The sequence below is a fragment of the Danio rerio genome, chromosome 4 (assembly GCF_052040795.2).
Source record: "Danio rerio strain M-AB ecotype USA chromosome 4, GRCz13ab, whole genome shotgun sequence".
In the NCBI taxonomy this organism is placed as follows: domain Eukaryota; kingdom Metazoa; phylum Chordata; class Actinopteri; order Cypriniformes; family Danionidae; genus Danio; species Danio rerio.
The window spans coordinates 78,354,945-78,380,157 of NC_141024.2; the positions used below are offsets into that span (position 1 = coordinate 78,354,945).

The window sequence follows — 25,213 nt, forward strand, 5'->3', positions numbered from 1 at the left end:
TCTGTATTAAGTAATGAAATTGGACGAAATGAGTCGCATTTTGTAATTAATTTATTAGGTTTAGGTATTAGCGTAATGAGAGCATGTCTTAAAGATTCTGGGAGTATACCATTTGTAAAGGATTCTTTAAGCATATTTAAAATGGGTCTGGTGAGTTGTTGTTTTTTAAATTTCTTGTAAAAATCCACATTAAGGCCATCTGGTCCTGGTGTTCGACCTGCTGTTAAACTGTCAATAGCTTCTATTATTTCTTCTTCTGTTATGTCCATGTCTAATGATCTTTTTGACTCTTCAGATATATCAGGTATAGATAAACTATTTAGAAATTCTATTTGTGTACTATTATCTGCATATTCAGAGGAATATAAAGTTTCAAAAAAGCATTTAAAAGTGTCATTTATTTTAATAGGGTCTACCGTGATATTACCACAATTATCTTCAATGGAATTTATTGCTTCTGTTTAATTCTCCAAGCTAACAATTTACTTGCCTTTCACCTTAATCGTAAAAATTTTGTCTTAACATCATTAGACTAGCTGCTGCTTTTTTAGCAGAAAGTTCATTATATTTCGTTCTAAGATTTTGTAGTTCCTGATTAATGTTTAGGTCATTTTTGCTTGATAGGTTTTTTTCTATAAGTTTTATTTTAGTATCTAGATCTGTCAATTCTTTCTTATACCTTTTTGATTTGCTACTTGTAACACTTATAATAACACCTCTAATGAAAGCTTTAAAGGCTTCCCATCTGACACTGGCTGAGGTTTGTGTAGTGTTTATATCATAATACATGTCTATCTGTTCTATAATATGTTTATTAAATTGGTCATCTAAGAGCCATTTGGGTTGAAATCTCCATTTTGGAGGGCTTCCCAGTAATTTAGGATCAATATAGGTAAGTGATACAGGGGCATGGTCTGAAATTACTAGAATCATATGATCAATCAACAATATATGGCATAAGTGTAGCTGAAATAAGAAAATAATCAATTCTAGAGTGAGACTTGTGTTTTAGAGAAGCAAGAATATTGAATATCTTTAGGGTGTAGCTGCCTCCATACTTCAACAAGGTTTAAATCCTTTATAAAATAGCCAAGGGTTTTTCTAGTCTGTCTGTGGGATTGATCAAGGCCTGATGTACGATCTCTAACTGGATCTAATGTACAATTGAAATCTCCTCCCATAACATAATATCCAGAAAGATTGGATATGGTTAAGAAGAGGTTACTATAAAATTTGGGGATGTCATTATTAGGGCCATAGACATTAATAAGATTCAATTGTTTAGATAATAATGACCCTTGAACAATTACATATCTACCTAAAGGGTCCTGTATTATTTTATCTATCTGAAATGGAATTGATTTGTGGATCATTGTGATTACCCCTCTTGCTTGAGAACTAAACGATGCTGCATATATCTGACCTGGCCATCTATTACTTATTCTACCTATGTCTTTGGGCATTAAGTGTGTTTCCTGAAGAAAAACAATTTTACATTTTAGTTGTTTTATTCTAGACATAACTTGTTTGATTTTAGAGAAAGTATGTAACCCTCTACAATTCCAAGAAACAATTTTAACCTCAATAATACCAGTCATATCCTTCTATATTGTAAAATGATCCAAGCTTCTTCCATATTTTAAAACGTAAAAAACCCTGTACGTATAAAGATGAGTCATAAAACAAACTAAAAACAACAACAACATAAACATATTCCGATTTTAAATAGAAAATAAAAATATACTTATACATCACAGCTGTGAATTGCCGAGAACCGCCAGCAAATCCAGGCTCTTCTTTGCTTCTAACTTCCTTAACTAAATCAACCCAATTTAACTTTGGGTAAAGCAACCGTAAAGTACGATAGATCGCATCGCATTTTACCCCAGCTTATTAATTTAAATCGTCCCATTCTGAGGAGTTCGACATAATGTCTTGAATATTGCACACATTCATAAAGTGAAAACAAAGTTGAGAAAACAGCACCTGCTTAGATGTTCATTAGAAAGTCGTTAACTTCCGATGAATTTTGAAAGACATGAGCATGGCCATCAGTGGTTACTCGGAGGCGCGCTGGAAAGATGAATCCATAAATCAGTCCCTTAGCTCGCAGCTTCTTCTTTACTTCGTCGAACTGCCTCTGTTGTTTGTTTACTTCAGCAGAAAGGTCCAGAGAGAACATGATTCTGTGATTCTGGAATAGTACCTCTTTCTTTGCTCTGGCCGCACGCATCACGCGTTCCTTGTCTCTGTAATCCAGAAACTTTGCGATCATCACTCTCGGAGTTGCTTTTGTATCAGCTGCAGTTTGGCGCGCATAACCGATCTTGTGGGCTCTTTCTATGGCCAGTGGTTTTCAAAGTGGTCCCATGTCCAGCGCTTCAGGTAACCAGCTTTCTAAGAATGTACATACATCATTGCCCTCGGATTTTTCTGGTAAACCAAGAATCTTTAAATTTGAGCATCGACTACGATTTTCCAAATCGTCAATTTTTCAAGTTAGTGAGGTAATTTTCTTTTCAAGAGCGGTAGTAGCTGATTGAAGAGTGGAGACGGAATCTTCAGTTTGAGATATGCGTTCCTCTGCCTGCGTTAGTCTTCCGAAACATTCTGCTACATGGGTTTTGATATCGTGTACGGCTGAGAGGACAGTTTCGAACTGAGAGGCCATGTCAACTTTCATCGAGTTTATTGCTTGTATAATGCCACTTATTTCAGCGTGTAAATCGCCAGGTTGACCTCCGCAAAGCGGCGACGAATTTTCTCCGCCATTACTTCGCACTTCTTCCATGCTTTCGGAGTCAGATGTAATCTCTGTAGTTTCGTTTTTTCGCCGTTTGCTTTGCTGGTTTAGGTGACATCTTAAGCAGTGTTCAGTCTTAAATAATTTGAGTTTGAATGTTAAGTAAAACCGGGATAAATTTAGGATTTTTAAAGATATGTTACCGCTGGGCTAACTCGTGCGTCTCTTCAGCAAGGCGCCATAGCCGGAAGTCCGAGTTTGCTTCTTTTAATCGGATTTATTAACCCATTAATATTCAAAGGAATTACTTTTTATTTTTGTTTTTGCATATACTGAAATCAGATATTATTGCGAAGATCACGGTGACTGGAACAGAAAAACACAAACATAAAATCCTGAACCAAATAAAAAAGCATAACGAAAAAGGTCTCCTAACCTTAAAGTCTTAAATAAATTCTTAATGTGAGGGGAAAGCCTTCCTTCTCCAAAGGGCCCCTCTCCTTGCTGTGCCTATTGCACAAAACATGTTAACAAGTATAATCAGCGCCCATATCTGGCAATATATTTTCTTTTATTTCCAGCAAGGTTTTCAAGTTATATATTTCTACTAATTATAGCAAGGGATTTTAAGTGTATAAAATTGAATTCCTTTATGTCTTCCTACCAGTATGGTACTCAATGATTCGAGTCTTGGTGTGTCGTTGGTCAGTTCGGTTAAATATCATTCTTTCCTTTAAATGATTTAAATGTCCATCTGTAAATCAAGTCAAGAAGTTTTACCAGCCTCTCGGAGTTCTTTGTTAGGATCTGTCAGGTTTTACTCTTCTTTCAAACAGAGCTAGTGTTGTCCCTTTAAAAGTCACAGTTTTCTCTTCTTCGATGTCACTCCAAACTTTGCCAAAATCTTTGTTTCTCTTTCCCAGAAATTCCTATAATAGTTTCTTCTTCGTTGTTTATTAGCCCTTTTTCTTTCAGATCTCTTGATGCCTCTGTCATCGAATTGTACATGACCTGCCCGTTTTCCAGAAAAGATTCTAAGTTTCGCCGGCGGTGATAATTGGAACTTAATCCCTTTTCTTTAAGAATTTTTCTTATTGGAGCAAAACCCCGTCTTTTCTTTTGGAATTCAGGTGGGTAATATTGGTCAAAGAAAATCCTTTATTCGTTCCAGTGTATTACTTTCTTTATCCATGCAAAGTGGAAGACCAGGTCCTTCGTTTTGTTTTCCAGTAAGAATATCAACGCTGATCTAGGGTGTGCGTCAGCAGGTTGTTTTGGTCCGAGTACCCAGTGACACCATTGGATTTTAAGGTCCAATTCATTAAGTGACAGTTTGTTTTGCAATGCAATGCTAGCTGACAGGCTATCAGCTATCCTGTCCGTCTCTGATTTTTCATCTGTTGATTTCTCGTTTTTTTCAGGTTTCAATAGTTGTTTTGTCCTAGCCTTTTTGTTTTTGTCCCCCTTCATGTTATTTAAATATGGTTTAGGTTATTACATATGATGTAAAACGGAGGATTAATACCAGTGTGTATGGGAGCGCTCTTTCTATGCTGCTACACTTGTCTACATCATACCGAAAACCATCCCATGTGTTTCTTAAGCTACCCCGAATGAGTAAAACTGCACACACTGATCATGTCTACGGTTTCTCTCCAGTGTGAATCCTCTCATGTGTTTTCAGGGTTCCTGAGTGATAAACCTCTTACTGCAGAGTGAACACTTGTACGTTTTTTATCCAGTGTAAATCCTCTGGTGCGGTTTCAATTCTGCAGCAGTAATAAAAGTCTTCTCGCACTCCAAGCACATTTACTCTCTCACACCAGTGTGGATCTTCATGTGTTTTTTAAGGTGTGATGAGTGGGTGAAACTCTTCCCGCACCGAGTGCATGTAAATGATCTCTTTCCAGTGTGGATCCTCATGTGTTTATTAAGGTATGATAACTGGTTAAAACTCTTCCCACACTGAGTGCATGTAAATGGTTTTTCTCCGGTGTGGATCTTCAAGTGTCTATAAAGTGATGATGATAGGCTGAAACTCTTCCCACACTGAGGGCATGTGAATGGTTTTTTTCCAGTGTGGATCTTCATGTGTCTATAAAGCGATGATGATTTGCTGAAACTCTTCCCACACTGAATGCAAGTGAATGGTTTCTCTCCAGTGTGGATCCTCATGTGTTGATTAAGCGATGATGATTGGCTAAAGCTCTTCCCACACTGAGTGCATGTGAATGGTTTCTCTCCAGTGTGGATCATCATGTGTTGATTAAGGTGTGATGAGTGGCTAAAACTCTTCCCACACTGAGTGCATGTGAATGGTTTCTCTCCAGTGTGGATCCTCATGTGTAGATTAAGATTTGATGATTGGCTGAAACTCTTCCCACACTGAGTGCATGAGAATGGTTTCTCTCCAGTGTGAATCCTCATGTGTTGATTAAAGGATGATAATTGGCTGAAACTCTTCCCACATGGAGTGCACATGAATGGTCTTTCTCCAGTGTGGATAATCATGTGTTGATTAAGGTTTGCTGAGTGGCTGAAACTCTTCCCACACTGGGTGCATGTGAATGGTTTTTCTCCAGTGTGGATCCTCAAGTGAATCTTAAGTTTGCTTTTGCTTGCCAAACTCTTTCCACACTGAGTGCAGGTAAAACAACCCTTGTCTCTCACTTTTAAAATACCATCAGTCTCTAAATAAGTTTTGTCCTCAATTTTGACACGATGTTTCTCCTCTTTACTCTCCTCATAGTCTTCAATTAGGTCTGAAAAAAAATTAAGTTTTTAGTAAATCATTAAAACTCATCGAAAGCTGAAGTGAAAAGGCTCTAAAACATTGTCTACACAAACCCTAATTTTAATGCACATTAAATGTAAAGACATAGCAGATCATATTTAGATTGATCTTGTCATATAAACCTCCTGGGGCCCATTACACACATTCCCATTTAAGTGTATTCTTATATGATAATTTTTGGTCATATTGATGAGACATAAATTTGAAAGCTGTAAATGTCCAGTTTTTCTATTTGTTTATATTCGTAATCACTTAAAACAACATGTTTTTGTAAAACAGATAGGGAATGTTTTTAATTCTGTGCCTGAATGGTAAACCTGTCAGAAAAAAAAACAGCTGAATCTCTGAGTATTTGCCTCACAGACATGAGACATATCTGCATAAAGCCTTAAATCTAAACCTTTAAATGACAAATGTTCTAAGGGTTAGTAATCTGCAGTGCAGAATTTGAACACTTAACAGTCTCAGATCATCAAACAAATGTAAATATTAATCAAAGAGAACACAATTAAACACATTGTGCCGTTTTTAAGGTTTTTATTCTTAAAAGGAAGACAAAGTACTGAACTACATAGCCTTGTGTGAAAATGCTTTTCCCCTTTAAAACATAACTTTACTTTTTCACACCGGCTTCAAGTTCTCTAGCCACACCCAGACCCGATTACTACCACATGTTTGCAATCAATAAATCACCTAAATATGACCTATCTGACAAAGTGAAGTAGACCAAAAGAGCCTCAAAAGCTAGACATCATGCCAAAACCTAAAGACCTTTAAATACAAATGAGAAAGAAAATACTTGTGTCACGAGTTAAAAAAAAGTGAACTCAAATGCAGAAAAACAATGTGTTTGGGGAGTGAGTCCTGGAATAAGCAAAAGTCAAAGTAAACATCTGATCAGGTGAGCACTGAAAAAGTGCCGTGGGAAAAAACAACCAGACACTCACTCACTTGCATTCCTGCACACGAATACAGGGTGAGTAACAAAATAATATGCACACAAATGATTGATAACATACTGACAAACATGAAGGGAAATGATGTTGTATAAACAGAAAAAAAGGGAATCGAGAGCTCCTGTGACTGCAAATAAAAGCAGATAACGAAATAACCTGTAACCCAGAACAGAAGAGAGCAAATCTGTGAGGTATGGTGACAGTACCCCCTCCCTCAAGAATGCCCCCTAGCATTCCCTTAAGACTCACTGTGGATCTATTTAAACTGATCAATGAGAGAGCGGTCCAGAATATTCAGAGCCGGAATCTAACATCTCCCCTCTGGACCATAACCCTCTTCCAGTATACCCGATACTGATAATCTTTCTACCTCTCCTCCTCACAACAAGGAGCCAGTGCACTGTGGATGTGAATGCACCCTCAACCAGTCTGGGACGCAGAGGTTATGGGCTGCAGGGGGAGAGAAGAATGGGCTTGATCTTGGACATATGGAAAAAACAGATGAATGTCTTTAAACTTAGAGCTTAATTTGAACAAACACTAGACTGAGCACCTTGATAATAGAAAAAGGTCCAATAAACTTGGGTCTCAATTTATGTGAGGGAAAGCTGAGAGGAATGCCTTTGGAAGACAACCAGACTTTCTGACCACACATATATAGAGGGAGCAAACGCTTCATTCCTATTGCCAGTCCTTTTCTGGTGATCCTTCATGTCTAGAGGCATCTCTGAATGAAAAAATGCATAAGGAAACAATGGCATCTGGTTTTTGGGAAGAGAATACGCTTATTTCACACGGCCACCATTTTAAACAAAAAACCATTTTAACGAAAGCTAGGCTGTGGTGGGAAAACACATGGAAGTATAGGATCAGCACTGTAAACATTGCAACAACTAGCTGTGGACTACAAACCTCCAGCTGTTGCCGTGATTTCAAAGTGCAGATGGTGCCTGGCCATTGGTCTGTGGATGGTGCTCGTTAGAGGCTAGTAGTCGCCCCCAGCTGTCGGCAGAATTCTGCCCAAAACCTGGACACAAATTGCAGACCCCTGTCTAAAACCATGTCAACTAGGAGGCCAAGAATACGGAACATGTGGTCCAAGACAATGGCTGCTGTTTCCCTCGATGAAGATTATTTGAGGAGTGAAATAAAGTGAGCTGCTTCAAAAATCTGCCCAATACAGTGAGGACTACTGTGTTGCCACTGAATGGTGGTAACCCAGTGACAAGCCAACAAAAACTGACCAGTGTTCCACACCATTGAGAGCCACCAGAACCATTAGCCCCATTTCCACTATCGCACCAAAAGCGAGGGAGCCCAGGCCAGTCGCGTTTCCACTGTCACTTCCAGGGCCTGATCAGGCCAAAGCTGGGCTTCTTTGGAGCGAAATATAGGCTATAGCCTATTTTATTACTTGCCCTTATGTCCTGAAACACTTAACACTCTCCTTTCCTTTCGTTTTTAAATAAATTGCTCTTAGTCATTATATTTTCTAAACTTGAGGCCCTGGTATACTGAAAACTAACTGTCCTGGAGCTCCACCTTCCTTGATGTGTGGTGTCTTCCCAGTGATTTGTTTCTCATTCGGGGAGTAAGAAGGAGAACATCATCCAAAACAACACTAGCTACATGAATACACTGGAGAGTGGAGTACAGATGTATCCGCACCTGTACAATCACTTGCAAACAAAGATTTTAAGCCGCTGAGATACTGTTTGCCAGATGTTTATTAAACTATTCTTCTCTCAGCCGCCAGCAATGTTTACGGTAAACGCGATGAGCGCAACACATTTACAACCCCACCTACTGCAGTGTAGGAAAACAGTATACCATCACTCAGCCTTTTCAAACATTATTTAGACATGAAACATCCTGTGCTTGTTTTGCTGCATTCAGGTCATGTGTGCAACTTTTTGTCCAATTGTAAAGACACTGATCAGATTTGTACGGTTTCTCTCCAGTGTGAATCCTCTTTTGTGTTTTCAGATCTGTTAACTGATTAAACCTCTTGTCACAGTGTGAACACTTGTAGGGTCTCTCCAGTGTGAATCGTCTGGTGCAGTTTAAATTTGAGCTGTAATAAAAGTTTTCTCACATTCAAGCACATATACTCTTTCACACTAGTGTGGATCTTCATGTCTACATTAAGGTTTGCTCATCAGTTGAAACTTTTCCCAACACACTGAGTGTATGCGAATGGTCTTCAGTGTGGGTCTTCATGCGTTTATTAAGGTCTGATGAGTTGCTAAAACTCATCCCACACCAAAGCTGCAATTACACTAGAGTTTGAGCATGAGAAATTCTTTTGTACGATGCTGCGAAAAGGGGCGGGATTAAACAAAATGATTAGACATAAATGGTTTCTCTTCAGTGTGGCTCATCATGTGTCGCTTAAGGGATGATGATTGGCTGTAATTCCTCCCACACTGAGTGCATGTGAATGGTTTCTCTTCAGTGTGGATCCTCATGTGTAGATTTAGGTCTGATGAGCAGTTAAAACTCTTCATACACTGAGTGCATCTGAATGGTTTCTCTCTAGTGTGGTTCCTCATGTGTTGATTAAGGTTTGATGAGCAGTTAAAACTCTTCCCACACTGAGTGCATGTGAATGGTTTCTCCCCAGTGTGGATCCTCATGTGTTGATAAAGGTTTGATGAGCTGCTGAAACTCTTCCCACACTGAGCGCATGTGAATGGTTTCTCTCTAGTGTGGATCCTCATGTGTTGATTAAGGTGTGATGAGCAAATAAAACTCCTCCAACACAGAGTGCATGTAAATGGTTTCTCTCCAGTGTGGATCCTCATGTGTAGATTAAGGTACGATGATTGGTTGAAACTCTTCCCACACTGAGTGCAAGTGAATGGTTTTTCTCCAGTGTGGATTTTCATGTGTAGATTAAGGTGTGATGATTGGTTGAATCTCTTTCCACACTGAGTGCATGTGAATGGTTTCTCTCCAGTGTGGATCCTCATGTGAGTCTTAAGAATGTCTTTTCTTTTAAAACTCTTTCCACACTGAGTGCAGGTGAATTGATTCTTGTCTCTTCTTTTCAAAATATCATCAGTCTTTAAATGAGATTTTTCCTCAATTTTGACATGATGTTCCTCCTCTTTACTCCCCTCATTCTCTTCAATTAGGTCTGAAATAAATAAATAAAACATTAGTTTCCATTAAGTCTTAAAAACTATCAAAACTGAAAAGTGAAAAGACACTGGAAGCCTTGGCTACACACTGTAATTTTAATGCACATTAAATGTAAATAAATCAGATCATATTTTGTTTGGTCCATTAACATGTACACATTTAAGCAGATTCAATTCATCTTTATTTATCTAGTGCTTTTACAATGTAAACTGTCAAAGCAGATTAACATAAAAGTTATAGTAAATGGGCTCTATGCACAAACTCTGCTGACGTGTTTCCGGTAGAATATCAGTCAGGCTCTTCCGCATAGCGAAATCTGATAGTGGCGATTTCGTTCTACAGTGAAATCTAATAGCGGTGAAACCTAAACAAATCAGAGCATGGCAAAGAAGGAAGATTGAAGGATCTAGTGCCAGTGGATGCTCAGCATCTGAAACATCATTATTGTTGATTAATACACCAGATCAGACTAATAATCACAGTGAAGAGGTAGAGTAACTGAAAGGAGACTGCTTCAATGCTACTTTTAGTGATGTTAAAAGATTCTAAAGGTACAGTAAAAATGATGTACTAGAATTTAACCCAGATGAAAGTAGTAACAAGTTGTAATTGTATTTTATATAAAATATTAAATTTTTAACCATATTATAGTAAATTATATTATACTGTATATACTGTATACATGCATATACACACCCACATCAAACATTCTAGTATCATATAAGAGGTCAATAACAAACTAAAACAAATATGTTAAGCACAAGTCTTTATACTCAAAGCCAAATGCATTTCTATCTGATTTATTCATTTACATCCTACAACATCTAGAGTAATGCGTTCAGAGTAAGAGCAACTGTGAGGGAGAAGCCATCCTTCACAAGACTATAGGTTCACACTGAGCATCTCATCCACAGGGTGAAGCAACAAGCGGGACAGTCATCGTCTCTTTCTATTACAGCGAGCATCAACCAGATTTACACAATGGCTTACCTTCTGCCCATCAGTAAAAGTTTAAGCTAAAGATTACAAACATAAATAACAGAACAATTTGAGTGAACATTTGCTCTGCACTAATGTAAATATATAAATCACTGTAGATACTTGCACTAATGTAATTATGCAGAGTTTATTGTGCAGAATTATGTGATGTACCACCTCCGCCTTCAAGCAAAAATCAGGCAGGCAACTTCTGTCAGACCCCCAGTGATGCTCAATAATGCAAAATGCATTTGTTTCAAGTAGCAAAAATGTAACAAATGGGATACCCTCTTAAACAAATTTTCAACAAGGAAAACCCCAAACTATCTAAATATAAGTAATTAGACATTTGCACTGCAGCATAAATATAAATAATTTTTTTGACACGTGTAAATTTGACAATTTTAAACAAAAAAAGTTGTGTGAGTGTGTTTGTTCAAATCTGCAGTCATCTTGACAGGTAAAAGTAAAAAAAAAAAAAAAAAAGAAAAAAAAAAGAAAAGTTTGGCTTCCCCTGAAACAATTTGATGTTATTGTAGATGAGCTGGATCATCATGTCATCCCGAGTATACATAACCTTTCACTCAAACTATGCAGCTTATCTGACTTCACTATCAACCTGAAATTCTGATCTCCCGTCACTCCACCCTTATAGGACAGTGAGAAATAACCCATAGTTAGTAACGTTTATACTAATGGATATTGACGACACAATGTACACATACATGTAAATAGATAGACAGGCAGATGGATAGAAATGATACAGGTAATTAAAACAACATAAAAATCAATATGAACTATGAGGAAAAAAAGATATGGCTAGCATTTAATTGCTTTTCTTATATATAGCATAATAATACTCACCCTCAAAATGATCGATGCAACTCGAAATGTAGAATTTGAACCCCTTTTCTTCTTTGCTGTTTGGTGTGACAGCACTCTGTCTCACGATTCCATTATTGTCCTTCATGGTAATGCAAGGAAACTTTTATAAACAACGAGTGTAATCTATCATCATCACTTGCTCCATCCGCTTACAGTGATCGTGGTGCTGTACCAGAAGTTGACATGAGGGCTAATCGCAAACGCGGAAGAGATCTTGCATAGAGTCCATTAAAACTGTGTCAGTCGGGGGGCGCTGCCGAGCATGATGGAGTAAACACGTGTTTTCAGCGCTCCTATATAATCTTAAAAAATTGTTATATTAACAGCTGTTTAATGTCCGGGAATGAACAGTATTTGTTCTTGCAAACGAACAGAAGACCTCGTTGATTAAATACAGTCAAGGATGGCAGCGAATCTCCATAAATACAAGTATTCTGGCCCTACCACCGTAAGGCCCGAAGCCTCGGGGCAGAGTAGTTCCAGTGAGCCTGGATCTCCTTCTGGACGGCCTGACGATACAAATACTGTCTTCGAGAAGATAAAGGCGGACATTCTCTGCTCCTTAAGAGTGGACAAATGATTTGTAATAACGAAAAAAATTGAAGAACGCATTGACAGAGGATTTTGATGCACTTAAATCTGAACTACAGTCTATGAGACCCGAAATCTTGATTAATGCCAAAGCTGTGCGTTGACAACATTAAGGATGTCGAGGGAGGACTCTCAACTTGGTCAGACGAGATGGTCACTCTCCAGGCAACTATAACTAAACTCACAAGACACATCGACGACTTAAAAGAAAAATGTGAAGATATGGAAGGGCGCATGAGAAGGCGGAAACATACTGTAATCTCCGAGCTCCCGGGATCAAAACTACAGCAGTATTCAAACTGCTAAAAAAAGTGCTTCAAATGGACAGAGATGTCAAAATTGACCACTCACATCATAGCCTTGTTCCAAAAAGGCCAGGGGACAAGCCTCGTACCATAACCGCAAAGTTACATTACGATGGAGATGCCGTGGAGATCTTACAAAAAGCCAGAGAATGCGCACTTCTCATTTACAACGTTAATCAAATCACCATCTTTCAGGATTACGCCGCCAATGTTGCAGGGGCAAGAGCAGTCTTCACTGATGTCAGGAGAGCTCTTCGGGGGCAACAGGACGTGCAATATGGACAGCTTTTTCCAGCAAGGTTCCGAATTTCACACAATGGAAAAGAAAAGTGGTTTCAGATTGCGTCCGAGGCAATGGATTATGTGAAAAAGAAAATCATATCTGACAATCAATCTAATAGTTGACACTTATTCTACCTGAAGATTACAACACTTAACGATGAGTATCCTGCATTCAAACTTATTAGGTGATAATCCACTCTCGACTCATTACGTTGGATTTGACTGATCATTACAATTGATTTCCCTGAGGTATTTGTTTTCTTCCATGGAATGAACGGATTAGCTAACTTTATACAGCAGTTTTTATGCTTGGAAAAACACGTCTCTGTTTATGAAGCTGTTAATTTTGAGTTTCAAAAATTATGGTTCTGTAGGAGTCTGAAACACAGCGTACGCCGAATAACACGCATATTCTCGTACATTCGAATGAACGTGAAACTGAGCGCAACATGGAAGAGCGCAAAACCCCTCCTTGCCTCCTCCCCCGAATGAATATGCTAATGACTCTACTTTGGCAAAACCCAACAAAAAAGCAACGGCAAAAGCAAGCCAAATGAGAAACTTTGGATAGAATGTTAATTGGAGGTGCTGCTTTCGGTGGTAGACCGGAGAAAAACTTGTTATTTGTAAGTTTGTTCTCCGGAATTAATAACAAAAGAAAAAAAAATAGAGTGGGACAGTTGAGCTGATGCTTTTAACACAGTTAAGTTTGAACATAGCACTGAGTGGGTTAAAAAAGAGATAGTGTGATTTATAGGTTTAAAATTTTGCAGCGTCTTTAACAGTGTGAGTGGCGTAGCTTGTAAAACGCATGGTAAAATGTTTTGACACATTCGAGCAAGAACTCAGTTCGAATCCAGCCTCTGATGAACTCATCCCCCCCCCCCCCCCCCCAATGTTCCAATGTCTTTTTATTTCATCCTATTGTTTCTTTTATTACTTAATTTTATTTACTTAAATATTTATTGTTTCTTTAACTTTGTAAATATCCATAAAGATCTTGAGCGTAGATTTATATTGCTAAATGGCTCAATGGATAGCATTGAACTATCACTCATGAATATATATGCTCCAAAGGAGGGTAGACCGGCTTTTATTAAAAAAAAGTGTTCAACACAATTATACAGCATAGCTCAAGAATATTAGTAATTAGAGGAGACTTCAATTGTACTATGTCACAACACTTAGATAGACAACCCATATCCAATACCCCATGCTCGCGAATGAGTAAAATAATAAAATCTCAATCTTCAGAACTTACGTATGACGTATGGCGAAGCAATTTTCCAAATCACAAAGACTTCACATTCTATTAACATAGCCATCAGTCTTACTCCAGAATAGATTATTTTTTTACTTCCAGAGATGAGCTGCACAGAATAACTAGTATGAAGATATTACAGATGGCCACGTCGGACCATTCACCAATAGAAATATTATGGGACACCTCAGACGTATCTCCACTAATCGTATGGGACTGCGCAAAAGCATATATTAGAGGTAGGATGCACGTGAAGTTGCTGAAGTAAAGGATCAAACTTTGATGCATCACTTGCTTTTGTTCATATCTCGGACAGTTCTACCTATTATAATTTATTAAAATATTATTGACAGCAGAACATGGGTTGCTCTATACATATTTTTATTATGGCAAGAATAAAAGCAAAAAAAAGGTACACCTTCTAAAAAAAATACATGTTTCTTTAAATTTAGCCCACTCCACAATTTACACATTACTGTCTGGCTAGTTTCTCTCCTCTTCTTATGCTAAAAGGCAATAATGGTCCAACAATTCTGACCTTTATCACCAATAAAGCCTAGAAAAACAGGGTATCAGTATATTGTAAGCCCATAGGTTCAAATAATCATTTCCAGTTATCTGTGTGTTTTGTTTTCTTGGAGTTTCAGTGCACTTTACTGATGCGTATCTAAAAACAGTTCGCGGAGAGAGAAAAGAGATAATGCTTTTTGGCATTATAATATTATACAGTTAATGACGGTATGTAAGAGTCTAAATGTAGTTGTTCTGAGTTTGTATGTTGAGCGGTCTACAAACTTTTTGCGAGTGTTTAAGCTGGCCTCTGCTGATGAAACTGCAAACTATTTACAGTAAACTTTCTTTTAATTGAATCTCTGACACCTGCTCTTTATCTGATAGACTTGGTTTCATGGCTTTGCTGTTAAAAAATTGTGGTTATAATGAAAGTCAATGGGTTAAAAACAGCCAAGAACATAATGAAAGGGTATAGGGCTGCACAATTATCATATTATTATCATGATAACGATATTTGTGGTCCACAGTCAATAATTAAATATAGTCATGATTTTACAGTATAAACACCCAGCCATTATGTTAATGAGTGGAGTTTACAGATTGTAGCACAACACAAGCATGAGGTGACTGCGTCTAGATTGCAAGTGTTTTTTTCGAGGAATGTAATGGTGATCAGGTAGCCTTTGCTCCTGTTCAATTCAATTCAATTCACCTTTATTTGTATAGCGCTTTTACAATGTAGATTGTTCAGTCCAAACTTCCCAAGGTAACAACAACAAACCTTATTAACCACCTTAAAAGCCATCACAAAGAGGCTGTCATCAGTGTGTCAAGTGTAGGAGAATTCTCCTTTGCATTTTTTATGCATTACTAATATCACTAAACCAGACAACATTTGTTTTATAAGTTACCAAATATTCACAGAGATTCAGCAGTTTCTTTTTCAGACGCATTTGCCAGTCTATAGACAAAAGACACTATTCTATAGTTTCTATGTAAAAAAATAAAAATAAAAAAAGAAGTCATTGTGGCCCTGTTCACACGGGTATTCAGGTTTGTTTTCATCAATCTGATGCAACTTTTATTATTTACAAGAAAAGAAAATGCAACTAAAATTTTCAGATCAATTAACTAACTTAATTAAAAGACTAGCCTTTTAATACATGTAATAATGGAAATAATAACTAGTTTCCTTTATTTCCGATTAGACGATGTACTTTATTCAGTTTTAATAGAAATATATAATTTTTTAAAGTAACATTTGTTTAACTAATATTTTAAATGGCATTCAATTGCAACATTTAATTTTTCTTCCTAATGCTGATATTGGTTGGGTAATAAAGCATGATTTAGTTTAGCTTGCATGTGTGGACATAGTTTGACGTCTTTACCTAAAACTTTAAACATTTATTTAAAATAAAACGGAAAGAAAAAAGGAGACTGACATTTAATTTAAACCACTTGTTTGGTTCTTAAGCCATGATCTGTCTGCATTAATGTAAACAGTATCGTTGCCTGACCTTCATTGATGAAATTGAATTATGAATTATGACATCCTGTCGCCGGGCCTGCTATAGCGATACTTTATGGTTTGAGAAGAAACAAAAGTGGAAACTGTGGATGAAAACCTGTTTGGGAAGACGGGGATAACATGAATTATCTATTCTTCAACGAGAAAAGATCGCAGACACAACATCATGATGGCATTTATTATACAACTCAGGTCATGTTTATGATCATTAATATTAACAACTAATATTAATAACATATCAATAACTCCTCTTACTTTAAACTTTACCTTTTAGAGCTTGTTCTTGTTGGCGCAATATGGGTTTATTACATGTAGGCTATGAATCAGACTATGAAGAACGATTAAAAACATGCTTTTTCTTTGTTGCATCCTATCCGTCAGGTGTTTTATTTATTATTTATTTATTTATCTATTTTTAAATAAAAAAAACAAGCCCTGCAAATAGTTCATTCCAAATTATTGGTTCGCCACGAATCCATAATGTTCCCAAATAGGCAATGTAATAGGTTTTCCAACGAGTTTCATGGCTGAATTTGAACTCGCTGAATCGCCTCTAACGTTATATTCATAAATGTAGTCCTTGGCAACATCTGTAACATAAAAAAGAGCACTGGGCTTCTTATTTTTGTCACTGGAAAACGACTTAATCAGCTGTTGTGCGCGAGTCGTGTTGCTGTCGATGTTATAATTGTAATTTTAAAAATATTATGATATTCAAGATCTGTAAAGTAATAAAGCTCTGGATTGAAACAGCAACCACAAGTCTCCTCCATCATTAAAAGTTTGCCATAGTCACCTTGACAACCCAACCACTGCTGTCACCTCAACAGAAACCCTGCAGTGCTTTCATTTGATTGAAGAATAAAAAAGATGAGACTGAGGTAATACGCTTTTTCCCGCTCGAGCACACAGCGCGCAACAGCAAAACACTCGCGGTCGTTAGTAACTATTCAACAGATGTCCTTTATGCAGCCAAACTTTAAAGGGTCACGAAACACCAAAACACATTTTTTGAGCTGTTGACAGTCGTATATGTGTCCCACACTGCTAAAAACACTATTAGGACACCTATATTTCACAAAAAATGTAAATTGGTTGTTTTTGCGTTATTTCAAGCAAATTCGTACTTCCTGTTTGAAACGAATTTTTGAAGCTGCGTCACGGTCATGACATAATAGCGTGTATTCCAGCCTGCAGACTGGACGTCTGTGCCAGAGTGAGTCTTATTACGTCTTACAGTGTAATGCATTAATGCATGAGTAAGGTTTGGTTCAAACCAATCAGCGCGCTCTATTGTGCAACTTCATTAATATTCATTAGCGTCACCGTGTTTACGCCACAGAGACGCCACGTTGTTTTGGCAAAACAAGCGTGAAGTGTTGCTTTTATAGTTTGCTGCCATTAAGTTTCGTTTTCATTTTCTCTCTGTGAGAGCTCAGCTGGATCACGTGTGGATTAACGGTGTACGCGACGCTCGACAACAATAACTTACGTGTCTAAGGAGGAACATTGTTTACCTGAGAGCTGTTCTCATCTGCAAACGCTGAAATCCGGATTCGCTTGTAACGTTAGTCTCCTCTTCATAAAGACGCGGCTCTAGTTGCTGGTGATTGTCCTGTCTCTACAGATTTGGTAAGTGAGCGACCAGTGCTCTTTGTTTATTCAGTTTGTTCGTATCGAATTAAGTTAACTATTGCACTGAGTGCAAACATAGCACCGCATTTTGTGACCGGAATAACACACGCAGCTTTCTGACGCTACCTGCCGTGTGCATCTAAGTTTCCGGGAAATGCAGAGTTTTTTTTTCTCTCATTCGCCGTGCGGTATCAAACATTGCATGAAAAATACACGCTTAGAGCAGATCCTCGAATCAAATATTACGCTTGTCGCGAGGGGCATGAATGAATTCCCTGAATGAAGGAGCCAAACTGCAGTTAAAGTCCACCATTTAATAATTTGGCAAATAATTCGACTACAGATGTCCATGTAGGTTAAACACCATCACTTTCTCGTGTGTGTATTTTGACTGAAACTCGCGCATGCCCAAATAGACACTCCCACACCATTCCACTTTAGTTCCTCCGACACTCCCCCCTAAACAGAGCTGGACACGCCCACTTTTCTGACTTTTTCCAAAGTAGAGGTGTGAAAACACCCTGCTGAAACGAGGGGGTTTCATGGCCCTTTAAAAATATATAAAGTTTTTTTTTTTAATCGTTTAACTGATAACATTAATTGGTTACAAATGCACTCTTTCGGTTAACGGTTAATCGGTTATGTTGAGGATTCCTATAATTAAACTGCATGTGCTTTTTTTTTTCCCTCAGGGCCGCACGCCAGAGATCCGGCATGGTGCCAGAATACTTTAAGCAAACAGTCACACTACTTGCTCTACATACAGGTGTGTTCATGACTATACATACAAAGAATAAATAATAGAATTAGAAAATATGACTTTGCAACATAAAGGATTTGGCATGGGCCAGTTTAAGATTCTGACGGTATGATAAACTAAAATAAATTTTCTTCTCAGAAACTTATAAAATATTTTGGAGCAGTTAACATGTCAGGCTAAACCATTCAAATAAATCACAGATTTCTTTACGATTTAAAACGCCATCTTTGGATATTTTTTTCTGCAGGAGATACTGTTGTCCTAAAAAACTTAAAACAAAGCATAAAAAAAGGTACAGCAGAAAATGTTGCCGGTTTGTAAAACATTGACTTTTCCAAACAGCGGTAAACCTTGAACATGGTTATCGCCCCATGCCTAAGAAGCATAACTCTGATTTTAGGATCTGAAAATTAATTCTTTAAAAAAGTCTCAAGCAAAAAGATTCCAATGGCGCCGCCTGCTGGTGTATAAAGAATATGGTCAATAATCTCAGATTGTTCAATGTTTTATAACTAATTATTTGAGTGTCCATTTCATTCAGCATATTTAATATTGGGGGCATCCATGTTTTTGACATAGTTTTAATTAGGGTTTCTGCAGGTTTTACCAAGTTAAATTTAAGACTTTTTATGACATTTTTAAGACCATTATGAATGAAATTTTAGACTCAAAAAGGTCTAAAGGTTAAATAACTTTTTAAAATACCCAGATGAAAAAAGATTTTTTATTTGCCAAAACATATTATAAGTTAATACATTTATCAATACAATAATAAATTAATAACATTTTTAATATATTTTAGATATTTCTTTGAAAAAAAATCAAATATTGTGTAAAAACAAGCCAGCTCTACTTGTATTCTAACATAAACGTTCTTCATAATAATAAAAAATGGACAAATGTTTTAAAAGTTTTAAAAAACTACAATAAACTAAATCTATGCACAACAATCTGTCCAGGTTGATGTCCTCAGCGGTAAAGACATGGAGCACATTTAAACAAATGTTATTGTAAGGAAAATAATAAAAACAGATAAATTATAAAACACTGTTTTTAGGATCTAAAAATATATTCTTTAAAAAAGTCTCAAGCAAAAAGATTCCAATGGCGCCGCCTGCTGGTTTATGAAGAATATGGTCTATATATATGTATATATATGTGAAGTCAAAAGTCATGTTTAATGGACCAAGAACATTTTCATAGTTTTTCCTACAGTCTAATAGTTTTTATTTTGGAGAATGTCTTGGGCTGTTTATTTTAGTCTGGCTGGAGTAATATCAGTTTATATAGACCTAATAAGCTTGTCAATATAATTAACCCCCTAAGACTTTTTTGTCAAACAAACATTTGTCATGACCTGTCACTCAAAAGCATCTTGTTATGGCTACTTTATTTATAATGTAGCCAAATTAGGTTTCTTGAAAGTTTTCTTGCTGTATAAGCTGTTTATTTTGTTATTCTTTTAACGTTTGTTGAATATACAGAATTATATTTTAAATACACCCTTTTAGTTAATGAGCTGTTCATCTTCTGTAATTCTGAAAATTTGTTTGTAAAAACTGTGATATTTCTATTGCATCCACTCCCACATTAAAAATACTAAAGTAATGTATACTGTAGTGCTTTTGAACCATGTTATAAAATAGCCTATTTAAATTTTATAGTTGCTCTGGTATCACAACAACTATAAACATAACCCAAAACTGAAAAAACATGTTCAAAAATGCAATAATATTTACTATAAATCACCATAGTATTTTTTCATGAGGTCATTCGTCTGCGATAAAAAACGCGAACGAGATCTCCGCCACTGGTGACGTTTCCAGGTGGCATAACAGCGAGATTCAGCAGGTGTCCGACTTCTGATGTAATTTTTGAGCCCTCCTCTTACTGCGCACGCCTGCTCTCGTTTACAATGCTGTCAAGGCGAGGCGCACCTTAAACGAGCCTCTGGTCTGGAGCGCAGCTCGCTTGTGTTGGGCGTTTGGATTTGTGTGTGATTTAAGTATTTTCATGAATAGTATTTTATAGTTTGTTGTATTATTCTAATTGAGAATTCAGATTGTGTGTAGATAATTCCTTCACATGTAAAGGCTGTCGAGACAGACTAATATGTAGATCATTTTTTTAATTAAACGATAATATGAAGATACTCAGTGCAGCCTGTTTCTTTCCTGCCCTCAGTAATGCAAACGTGTGAATAAATGTGTAAAAATACATGCATGTTAACTGTCATTTTAACGTGATCAAGTGATTTCTCGTCTTTTTTTCTTCATCTGAACACATTAAACTGCAGTATTTACACTCCTCCATAAAACGTATAGCAGATGTGACTGTATGGGCTGCTTTTCGCTGTACTTCGTGACACAAAAGGAATATTGAATGTTGTTCTGTGTCCATGATGAAACTTGCAGGCATTTGATAGACTTGTTCCTCCACACGCCTAATTTCTGTCGTCTGTTTAAGGTAAGCGGCCTGTGTGCACGCGAGCGATACACTTATTTAAATGTCTCATAATAGTACTATATAGGCACATTTATACAAATTTTTTTTAACTTTTAGAACAACCGCAAAGCAAAACAGATGTATTTCCCACGTAAAAACGATCCAAAAGGCACAAAGGTCTTTGTGTGTTTGCGTATTTATTAGTTTATAGTATATAGCGTGGATTATAATATAATACACAGAGAGATTAACTCTTTGTCATGGACGTTATTTCTAAAAATAAGCTTGATAAGTCGTCTGTAGCAGGGTGGGGCTGACGTCACTGACGAGCGCCCCGAGGGCGCTGTAGTCCGTTTATAGCCTAATGTTAGCTTTGCAAGTCTTGCGTTTGCATTTAAGATCCAAAAGTGCTCAATGTTGTATTCTCGTGTGACAATTATCCGGCTGAACAAATCGTGTAAGTGTAATGAACAGTGTTTGAACACAGAGCTTATTATTCGCAATCTTCGAAAATCCTATGGGAAAATCAAATAGGGATTTTCACGAGGGAACCAGTTTTATGCTAGCAGCCGATTAGCCTACAAAGTGACGTCATAGTTCCTCCACTGTATTCTGAGACAGTACAATGTTTATAATAATTAATTACTTTAGTGTACATTTCATTCAACATGTTTAATATTAGGGGCATCCACATTTTTTGACATACTTTAAACCAGGGTCTCTGTGGGTTTTACCAAGTTAAATGTAAGACTTCTTAAGACATTTTTAAGACCATTATGAATGAAATTTTAGACTCATAAAGGGCTAAAGGCTAAAGAACTTTTCATATGGCCCAGATCGAAAAGGTTTTTATTTGCCCCATCAAACAAATATTACAAGTGAATACATTTAATAATACAATAATAAATGAATAATATATATTTTTAATATATTTTAGATATTTCTTTGAAAAAAAAAATGTGTAAAAACAAGCCAGCTCAACTTGTATTCAAACATAAACTTTCTGTATAATAATTAAAAATGGACAAATGTTCTAAAAGTTTTTAAAAACTATAATAAACTAAATCTATGCAGAACAATCTGTCCAGGTTGATGTCCTCAGCAGTAAATACATAGAGCACATTTAAACAAATGATATTGTAAGGAAAATAATTAAACCATTATGATAAATAAGGTTAAAATTACCTTTTTTAATAAAAAGTTTAAAGATTTATTTAGGTAGATTGTTGGTGATTGTATGGGTTTTGGCCAGACTGGGTAACAAAACAAGAACAAAGGAAAATGAAGACTTGTTTAAAAAAATATATATAAATTGTTTAAAAAGATTTAAGACCTCCAACACAATATTTGAGTAAATTTAAGACTTTTTACGGCCTAAAATTCTGAGTCTTCTATGAGAATACTGTAGGTCAAGTATCGCCAGCTCAGTTAAACCTTTTTAAATTTATTGTTTTTATTTATTTTATATAGCGCCAGTGCTCATGGACGCTTTACAAACAGTAGGAGAACAAGAAATGCAATAACCTTAAGCAGGTAGAGAAAATGGGAGACTAATAATACATAAAAGAAAGACAAAAGACATGAGAACAAGAGACAAAATAAACTTTTTTTGGTCTTTCAATGAGTGCTTGTGTGCGTTTAGGAGAACTAGGCAGCACACTCAGGGCTGCAAGATGGATTTAATTTAGTATTCTTATTAATAAAATATATCTGAATGAGGATCAAATGACTAAGTTCGTGTTTGAGAATGAAAATCAACCTGTTTGTTCCTGTGGATCTTCCTGTTTGACTGTGAATGTTTCTTCAATCTTCACATCTTCACTCTCCTCTTTAATAAATGCCATCTTTATAACAGTGTGGAGATCAGTCGCTTCAGCAGGAGTTTTTCTCTGTGTTTGGACACTTTATCCTGTTTAAAATGAACAAAACAATAAAAATGTCCTATTTAAAATAATAAAACAATGAACAGAAACAAAATTCAACACTTGCTTCAACAGTTTCTATTAATGAGAGTAATTAACAAAAAGAAATCAGGTAAAACTTTCTTTAAAACAGTGGTTCTCAAAGTGAGGGGTCATAGAGGTATTGTTGGTTTTATATTCACACATTCGTTTATTTAGAATTCTCTATGCTGTTTACCATGTTACTTTGAATATTCGATCGGAATTAGCATGCAAGTGTAACTTGAAAACAACATTAGCACTGTTTTTTTTACTGTGAACAATGTTGCACTTTGATATTCATTGGCTGCTAATATTATTTCGCTGTTTAGAGTTTGCAAATAATACTTTTCTGAAATTATATTATTAAGGGCAAAGTCAGAATGTGCGAATATAAAACCAACCTAGCTCTATGAAATGGAGTACTAGTTTTAATCAGCTCATTTGTGGCTATTGTTTGAATATTTTTCTGAAATGATATTATTAAGGGGAAAGTCTGAATATCTGAATATAAAACCAACTTTACTTCTATAGATAATTGAGGTGAAGTTGGTTTTATATTTGGGTATTCAGACATTCCCCTTAATAATAAAATTTCCTAAATGTATTCTTTGCAAACTCTAAATATGGAAATCATATTAGCAGCTAATAATTACCAAAGTACAGCATTGGTTACAGTCAATTAGATAGTGCTAATGTTGTTTAGAAGTCATACTTGCATGCTAATTCTGACAGAAAATTTTCAGTAACATGGTAAACAATACAGAGACTGCTAAATAAATGAATGTGGGGGTCGCAGGTTATAGAGGTAAAGATAGAGGTAAAGTTGGTCTTATATTTGCACATTCAGACTTTTCTTTAATAAATTAATTTCATAAAAGTATTATTAGCAAACTTTTAATAGTAAAATCATAATTACAACATTGTAAGTACATAAGTACAACATTGTTCACAGTCAAATAAACAGTGTTAATGTTGAATTCAAGTCATACTGGCAGGCTAACTCTGATCAAATATTCAAAGTAACATGGTAAACAATATAGAGACTTCTAAATGAACAAATGTGTGAATATAAAACCAACTTTACCTCTATTTTAAAGCTCGCATTACACACTTTTCTGTTTCAAACAAAAGCCCTCGGTTACTCAGAATAAAATAGTACTACGCTGTATAAAGGGTTAAAATAATATTTCCAACAGCAGGTACACAATGTAGCATCGGATGAAAAACATGAAACTTTAATTAAATCAGGTTTTATCCGTAAACATTTAAAAACACAAACCTTTCTCCAGTTGAATCAAAGCGCTGAAGCGGCGCCGCCTGATGACGTCACACACCACGCCAAAATAAAAGTCTTTTTTGTTTAGCTTTTTTGCCCCTTCTTCTTCTTCTTCTTCCTGGTGTTTATTGGCGGTTCGCATTCTTATCAGAGCATTACCGCCACCTACTGTGGGTTATGGATCAGAGACTCTCTTATTTTTATTTATTTATTTATTTTTTACCTCTTGACTCTTCAAAACCCGAGCCTTCGATGTTGCTGCGTGTTCAGCTCCTTCATCTACAGCTCAGGTCCTTCACAGCCGAGACATAGAAAACATAGTAGATGAGAGGAGAAAGCTTAATATTGTTATAAATAAAATAATAATTAAGTTAATTAAATAAATATATTTAGACATTCTATATCCTATGTATTAACTGAGTTCTTTTTAAGAATTGAATCAACCATTTCTTTCCTTCCTGATATAAAAACTCTTTCAGTGTTATTTGTTAATCATTTATCTGTAGGTCATTAATTAACATATTTCTTTCCTCTGTGTATTTATTGCAACTAATGATTACATGTTCTACTGTCTCTCTTTCTCCGCATCCATCACACAACCCTGTTGGATGTTTTCCTATCATGTGTAATGTAGCGTTCAGCCCTGTATGTCCTATCCTTATTCTTGAAAGAATACAATCCTCCTTCCTGCTCCCCCATGATTTCAAAATCTGTCCTACCTTTGGTTGTATTGCATATAAATGTCTGCCTTTTTGTTCATTGTCCCAACTTATTTGCCACTTTTTGTGTATTCCCTTTTTAATTACTGATTTAAGTTCAGCCCTACTCTACCTGATTTTCATTTCTATCCTCTCTTTTGCCATTACTGTTTTTGCTAATCTATCTGCTGCTTCATTGCCCTCAACTCCTGAATGTGCTGGTACCCATACAAACTCAACTATTTTGTTTTTCTGTTCTAAATTTTGTAATAATTGAAGAATTTCTATTATAATGTCCTGTCTAGTTTCCGATTTTTTAATATCCAGGCATAGTAACGCTGAAGTTGAATCAGAACATATTATCGACTTGTTTAGATCCATTTCATAAACTTTGTTGACTGCTAGCATAATTGCTAGCAGCTCTCCTGTAAATACTGAAAAATGATTAGATATTCTTTTCCCTTCTAACACAT

The 25,213-nt window shown here is 36.3% G+C and overlaps 2 protein-coding genes and 1 non-coding gene across 5 annotated transcripts in view; 1 reads left to right on the forward strand and 2 right to left on the reverse strand.

The window, feature by feature from the left end:
- The window catches only part of si:dkey-220a11.5, a 765,979-nt gene that overhangs the window by 646,861 nt on the left and 93,905 nt on the right, over positions 1 to 25,213 (forward strand). The gene's annotated exons all lie outside the window — the stretch shown is intronic.
- LOC141381532 (uncharacterized) overlaps positions 1 to 25,213 on the reverse strand; it is a 400,463-nt gene that overhangs the window by 206,411 nt on the left and 168,839 nt on the right. The window lies entirely within an intron of this gene.
- On the reverse strand, positions 681 to 24,088 carry LOC137491239 (uncharacterized). 2 transcript variants are annotated; one of them, XM_087249227.1, is made up of 3 exons: positions 24,046 to 24,088; positions 22,583 to 22,732; positions 681 to 5,505 (listed from the first exon to the last, which is right to left on the reverse strand). In XM_087249227.1, exons 2-3 carry the CDS (start codon positions 22,665 to 22,667, stop codon positions 4,553 to 4,555), a joined length of 1,038 nt encoding a protein of 345 aa, XP_087105353.1. In that variant the 5' UTR covers positions 22,668 to 22,732; positions 24,046 to 24,088; the 3' UTR covers positions 681 to 4,552. The 2 variants fall into 2 exon arrangements, with proteins under 2 accessions (XP_087105353.1, XP_087105354.1); XM_087249228.1 differs by lacking the exon at positions 681 to 5,505 and adding an exon at positions 6,055 to 9,632.

What these genes read in the sequence shown, in the direction of transcription:
- LOC137491239 (XM_087249227.1), bottom strand. Translation starts at nt 22,667, where the DNA reads ATGGCATTTATTAAAGAGGAGAGTGAAGATGTGAAGATTGAAGAAACA. An exon ending in AGATCCACAGGAACAAACAG is followed by an intron (nt 5,506 to 22,582) that starts GTTGATTTTCAT and finishes ATTTTTTTTCAG; the next exon opens with ACCTAATTGAAGACTATGAG.